Raw genomic sequence first — 7,236 nt, forward strand, 5'->3', positions numbered from 1 at the left:
CAATAGGCCATAGAAAGAAGATTGTACGGTTGATCCTAAAAAAGAAATCCCTCCATGATTGTGCCATAGAAAACACAATAACCCAATACCCAGCTATACACAGTGATAACAATAGAAGCACAACATAATGGTTAATGACAGAAGGCCTAATGACATAATCCCTGTCCAGGCCATGTTGATAAAAAACCAAGAGCGGAATACAGTAAGCTAGTCTATTAGCAACAGACTACCTACCTGCGAGGTAGAGGAATTTCTCATCAGCAAAATGCTGTCCCTCTAGCTGTCATTGTCTTAGCAGCACTGTTCAAAGAGCACTGCGAGTGGCACACTGCTTTGCAGGGTGGTGCCACCAAGCCTTCTCAGCTCGTCATCACAGCATCTTATGGCAACCTGCAAAGGAGACACATGTGTCTGTCAGAGAGAGGGGAGACACATGCACACATAGCAATGCTCTCAGACTTCAAATGTTTAAAAATGTATATTGATAGTAGGAAAAGGGCCTACGTGGTACCTCCTTGCTCACTGCACTCCGGTGTACCGACTTGAGAGCTGGGAGGACCAGAGGTTGCTGCCCACCCCTTGCTATTCACAGTCACGTGACACTGGATGATTTCTTGATCCTTGATTAATGGTCGAAAACGTGAACACCATCGGATATAATCACGAAATCCATAGGATGACATCCTGGGTGACGGGTTTGCGTGGTGCATACCGCCCAACATGTTATATGTAACGCATTTGAAAAACATGTGATGACGTTGAAGCCGGCGGTGCCTCCATGGGCGGTGCAGACTCACGCATACCCATAATGCATTTCCCAGAGAGGGTCTACGGCTCCGCCTGCACGTAGTCTGGTCACAGCAGCAGCTCCCCCATCCGCCGGGATCAAACGACGTTTTTCCTAACCCATTTTGGGGAGGCTAGCTTGGACATCCCTGAACATATTTAACCCGTTAGCCTGCTGTCGGTAGCGGTTCGATTCGAACTACCAGCTAGCGTTGCCTAGCAACGTGAGCCCGCCTAGGGAGCCTGATAGCAGGAGCTAACGATGTTAGCTTGTTAGCTTCACAAACGAGCACACCCTATCTCTTAGTTGTAGTTACTGCTCTCAGACCACTACTGGATTTAGCATACTTTAATGATTACTTAAAAGACTACCCCGGAGTAACCGGAGGCCAATAAAAATGAGCTAACATTAACTAGAAACTAGACTTTTAGGCTATTTTCTGCGAGTGATATGAATACTGTGGCAAAACGATGCGGGGTGCAATTCAGCCCCCCGTCGATTATTGTGATCTATGAAAACGAGGATACGAACAAGATACGCAAAAGAATTATACCCATCAGGAGTTTTACTACAGGTTCAGACTGTCGCATGGCTGCTGAGCGACTGAAGAACAGCAACAGACACAAGGCATACTTGGAGCGTGTGTCACTGGGGCAGCTGGAGAGGCTCCACACGGTGCTCCGGGACCACATGCGGGGTCAGAGTCTAGAGCAGAGCCTCGCCTCACTCCGCCTCGACCCTGGAGAAAACCTGCTCCGGGACCACATGCGGGGTCAGAGTCTAGAGCAGAGCCTCGACCCTGGAGAAAACCTGCTCCGGGACCACATGCGGGGTCAGAGTCTAGAGCAGAGCCTCGCCTCACTCCGCCTCGACCCTGGAGAAAACCTGCTCCGGGACCACATGCGGGGTCAGAGTCTAGAGCAGAGCCTCGACCCTGGAGAAAACCTGCTCCGGGACCACATGCGGGGTCAGAGTCTAGAGCAGAGCCTCGCCTCACTCCGCCTCGACCCCGGAGAAAACCTCAACAAGCTGGACGACGAGGAGCTGAACCGCAAGAAAGCTCAGATGGATGAAGTGTTTGAGAGGAACCGCAAGCGGAAAGATGACCCGGGCTTCGTGTATGACCTGGAGGTGAAGTTCACAGAGGGCGCAAAGGAAGCGTGTAGCTGGGATGAAGAGTCTGAGGATGAGTTTTAGTATTAAAGGACAGACGTTAATCAATTAACTAATCAATTTAATCAATAAAGCCGAAGTATTGAAATAAGTCATGGTACAGTGATGGTCTATCCTAGAGGAATAGGCTATCCTATGATGCAAATACATATTTATTGATGGCCCATATATGCTATATTCACAGTTGATTAAAGCCGAGCTTCTGCTAAAGCCCCATCAACTATACACAAGTCTAATAAAACTGGAGAAAAATGTTTTGTTTGGGATACATAGCCTAACCTACCTGGATCGAAAACCTTGCTAACAATCGCTGTTAAATAGGACTTTATAAGTTTAGAGGTATAAAGATGACTGAAAGGTTATATTTTTTTTAGTGCAGTCCTAGGTTACAGCCCACATATGACCTGAAATATCCATGTTTCCAAATACTGTAGCCTATAGTTGTCTTTTGAGTTGGACATAATTAGCCATTTGCAATAAATATAGGCTACTACTAACAGGTAAGAAATATATAGGCTAATTTAGAAAAGGACATTCTGTCTCAGTCTCCAAGATCCCAAGTGACATCCACCCGTGGGGTGGGTCCTTGGCCCAGGCCCACACTAGATTTGTCAAAAAAAAAGAGTGGATTTGCCTTCACGAGTGACCTTTATTTCTGGCCCAGAAGACCTGGGTTCACTCTGGCGTATGAATAATGTGTTTATATTCTTACATACCATATACAGATGAATGGTAGTGGAAAATACTATAATATTGGTAGCCCAAATTAATAATTATGAAGTGTCCTCTTCCTGTTAATCTATGATCAATTTCCATGCCTGAATGGTTTAATATCTCAACTTTGGAAAACAAGGTTTGCAGTCAGTCATGCCTCATGTTTGAACATGAGCAAAGGTGCAATTATTTCAACAATGGTTTATCACATTTCCTTTCAAGTCATGGAAAGGGTGAGCAAATTTAATATTTTTTTCAGTGATGTCACAGACATCATAGGCTTCTGAATGTCCATTAGATAATTATAGCTGGCTGCTTGCTGCTAAAAGGAATCAAAAGTCATTGTAAAGTCATCTGCCTTTTGAATCTTATTTGGTATTTGTTTGAGAAGGGCCAAACACTGCCATCTAGAGTCTGTGGCGGAAAAGTGTAAACACGTGTTAATGAAAATAAAATGTAAAAAAAAGTATATTTTTGTCTAAGTGTCTTTGTTGAATTAATGGAAACTCATGAATCTATGGACATTTTTTCTGATGAAAAGAGACGTCTGGACATGGGAACCTTTTGTCAGTTGCAGGCCAGTTACAGGATGCAGAAATTATAATGTAAAACATCAAAGGTATTCATCACACATACAAGAAGGGACTGTATCCTATAGTTCAATATCTTCTGTTAAGAAGCACCTTCTTAAGGCTCTTCTTGCACTTATCAAATGTCTAAAATATGTAGTGTCACCCACCCTGAGAAAAGTGAGTGATGGGATGCAGAAGGAGCCCTTGAGTAAAATAATTTCTCGAGTGAGCCGGCTGAGGACCAATGCTTGCCATCAGTCGTCGATGTGCTGCTGAATGAAAGAAGCAACAGCTAGAAGTGGCACTCGAAGAGCACAGACCTCCGCCCATGAATGCATTTTGTGGCTTTGTGCACACGCACGTACGAGCGGGACATGTTTGGTATTGCTGCACTTGTTAGGTCGAGAGCTTTATGCCTGTCAAAGCCCCAAAGTCTCTGTAACCTTCCCACGTCGAGATAAGGCCGTTTCAATCCCCCTCATTGACAATGAATGGTGGGAATCTTTCACTCCTGAGCCTAAGTCCAAAAAATGAATGACTGGGTGGCCATGTTTGGTCACCTCTGTGGTTCCCCCCTCAAGCTGCAGCCAGTGGGGGGCAGTTCGGTGCACTTCAGGCTCTCCCCCCGGTTCTCCAGTCCAAACCTTCACTCAAAGTTTTGTTTCAATTCATGGATCCGCCCCATGATTTGTATCCGCTCCAAAGCAGAGGGGTAGACTGACGGTGTAAATTGATAGACAGGTAGACTGACAGATGGGGGTGACTGATGAACAGGCTGGTAGACTGACAGACAGGTGATGACTGATACAGACAGGCTGGTCCACCAGGTAAATCCAGCAAGACCAGCTAATGACCAGCTAAGGTTGGTAGCTGCTTCTACCTGGATTTTCCAGAAGGGTATGACAACACCATCTACCCTGTATTGAGGTCATTGTGTCACACATTTACCACGGGCACAATGTTATATACCACCCAGGCGCCAGAGGGCGCTGCATAGGACCCCTAATAAATAAACACGCCACCGAAAACATAACCACTACCTGCACTGTCGCTGGGTCGGTGGTAATGGGATGTTGTAGGGCTGATAGGCGTTTTATTTTCATAGGTGACACACACCTCAATTGACTGTGGTTGATGTGCTGGTGACAGGGTGATTCCGATTTTATGAGGCATTATTTAAAAAGATTAAGCTGAATGCGACAGTTGAACTTCTATGAACAGTAAAGGGCCCCATAGAATGCCAGGGCCTCATTGAATCATTGTGACCTGCTCTGACAGATTGGTATTGTGCCCTTCTGGCAACCAATAGACTATTAGACGGAAGACTCATACGTTATGAATATATTTCATACAGGAAATTAATTAATAGACTCATACGCAAATGCACCATGTAGGGCCTCGATGTCATCCACAGAGGATGAGCTCACCAACCACTGGGGAGTTTCAAAGATGCAACAATAGCTTGAGGCAACACTCGACCTTATCAGCACGTCAACAAGCCTGCTGGGTGGATGTGCCTATCTGGAGGTCTACCAATACTCGTTCTGCAACAATCTGTGTGTCAATACGGTTATAAAAGTGATCACTCAACTGTGATGATTTCAAACATGGGGTTGTGTGCATAGAAGCCACAACAAATTAAAAGGCGACTTAATTAATCGTGTTGATCTTTCCAAATGGATCATATCTTTTATTATTGACTTCACTGATATCTGATGCAGATCCCATAATGTCCAAAATCGTGCCCACATTCATTAATTAAATAGGACATTTCTCATTGTGTACCAGTGAATGCAGCTTAGTCATTGCCCTTGTTTGTCAGTAGGCCTGTGCAGCTCATACCATCCCTGACACTTTTGTGGCCAGGTTCTAAACGTGAAACCACACTGACAATATGGCTCAGAAGAAGCAAGATGAAGTGATAAAACCAAAACAAGACAGAAACATGGGGCAGAACTCAGTCTTGCAGTCTTGAATCTGTGTGGGTGTTTTTTTTTATTCATGTAGGCTACAGTAGAGAACTACAATGCAATAGTGGCTCTGCAGAGAAAACAAAATCTTGTTATATTCATATCACATTATAATGTTTAACCTCAAATTGTTGATGCATTAAATGACTACTGGTCAGTGGATGAATGTTTGGTCTAATAGACATTGATGAGTTGATCCGCTTTGCCAGCTACTCTAAAATATGTTGGCTATCAAGTTGAGGAATATAAATTAGCTGATATTCTCTTTCACACACATCATTTTGCATCAATGAAACTGGCTATAGACCCCCCTATTCTTTCAAAGATTTCAAAAGTACAGTAATGTGGACATACCATCACCTGCTTGGAGTGGAAGCAATTAACTCACTGTTAACATGGGCCGACAACTTTTATGAAAGGATGCTGACAGCTCAATCTCTGGGCACACAAAAGACAGGGGTTAGATAATGGCAGGTTATCACAGTTGGTCATTTCAAATCATATTCATTTCAGCATCACATGACATTTTTAAAAGATCGCTGACGTATGATATTAGGAGGGGCATTTAACTTTCAGCTTCGTCTCTACAGCGTCACTCCTGCGGGAATCATTCGTGTGCAATTTCACAACCACGCCAAGATCAACAAAGTTTTGTCGCGATATGATTTAAAGGAGCCGATTATGGATGAACATATTTAGTGTATAAATAATGTTTGACTTGCATGTGTAAACTGCTCGGATTAAACGACAGGTCTGCAGTATCTTATCCTTACTTCTCTCTCTTTTAACATGGGCGAAATTGACCATACATGGATTTACAAACCATCAATAGTTATCATTTTGTTATCAATGACATGTATGGCGCAACGCTCAGCAACTTCTGGAGACATTGGAGTTTTTCCACGCGGCAATCACTGGGCAGTAGGTAAGGACCGTTAATGATGATGATGATGATGATGATAATAATAATAATAATCACTATCGTATGCCAATAGAAATCATTATAACAATGACAACAACAATAACAACAACAACAACAATGGCATGATGATAATGTAATAATCATCAGTAGATCTGACACATCAACAAATAATAAGTAAAAAACTACTTACTTTTAAATACTTTTTTTGTGTAGTGTATGTGTAGCTGTGTTCAGAATATGCACGCTAATTAATTTTGCTCAGTTTCTCAACAACATTGCTATCCAAGAGCAGTTATTTTGGCACATCCCTTTGTAACATTAAGTCTATTGTATCCACATGAGATGTCCTGCACTTCATAACGAATTGGATCCAAAACATCGAGCAAGTTTTGAAGCTCTACTTTGGGTTGAGCCCAATAGCTGTCTGATAGGCTCAAACCTCCCAAATACAGCTCACTTGGGATTAAAGACATTATATTTTGAAGATTGTAACCCATGAATGTCCCATAAGCTGTCATACAGGTATCATACACACCTATTGATCATCATGCAAAATATAAGGCTGTATTATTGTTAGGGGTGTAACGATACACTAATCTCACGATATGATACGATACACGATATTGGGTTGACAATGATATATATATATGATACGATACACTAAGGGCAGGTGTGAAGCGTTGCAGTAGCGCTGCTGTTCACACCAATAGTGCATTTCTCCACATTTCTACTCCACTACACTTTGTGAATTTAGAGCTTAACTGTTGTAATATCATGGATAGGCCTAGAGACAAAAGACGTGTTTTTTTACCAGCGTTGTGTAGCCAGCGTTCACTGATATACAATAAACCTATCACAATATTGTTTTTACCTTGACGATACGTATTGTGACGTTTCTGTATCGCGATATATTGTGGCACGATATATTGTTACACCCCTAATTATTGTCAATGTCATTTTTGTCATTTGAATATGTGTTAACTAGCAATTTAAAGCTCAAAATACTAATGTTGATATCATGGGCCAAGAAACTGATTTAGTTTGCTTTTTATGAAACAGAAGACAGATGCAGAGTGGCATTCCCTAATTTCTCGTGCC

The 7,236-nt window shown here is 42.7% G+C and overlaps 1 protein-coding gene across 1 annotated transcript; it reads left to right on the top strand.

Moving 5' to 3' along the window:
• The first annotated feature begins 893 nt into the window (after positions 1 to 893).
• cep19 (centrosomal protein 19) lies at positions 894 to 2,996 on the top strand. The gene has a single exon (XM_084442384.1). The coding sequence runs from the start codon at positions 1,238 to 1,240 to the stop codon at positions 1,982 to 1,984; it is 747 nt and encodes a 248-aa protein (XP_084298510.1). The 5' UTR covers positions 894 to 1,237; the 3' UTR covers positions 1,985 to 2,996.
• Positions 2,997 to 7,236: the final 4,240 nt, after the last annotated feature.

Source organism: Borostomias antarcticus (genome assembly GCF_949987555.1).
Source record: "Borostomias antarcticus genome assembly, chromosome: 8".
In the NCBI taxonomy this organism is placed as follows: domain Eukaryota; kingdom Metazoa; phylum Chordata; class Actinopteri; order Stomiiformes; family Stomiidae; genus Borostomias; species Borostomias antarcticus.

Coding starts and splice junctions, on each gene's coding strand:
- cep19 (XM_084442384.1), top strand. CDS start 1,238: ATGAATACTGTGGCAAAACGATGCGGGGTGCAATTCAGCCCCCCGTCG.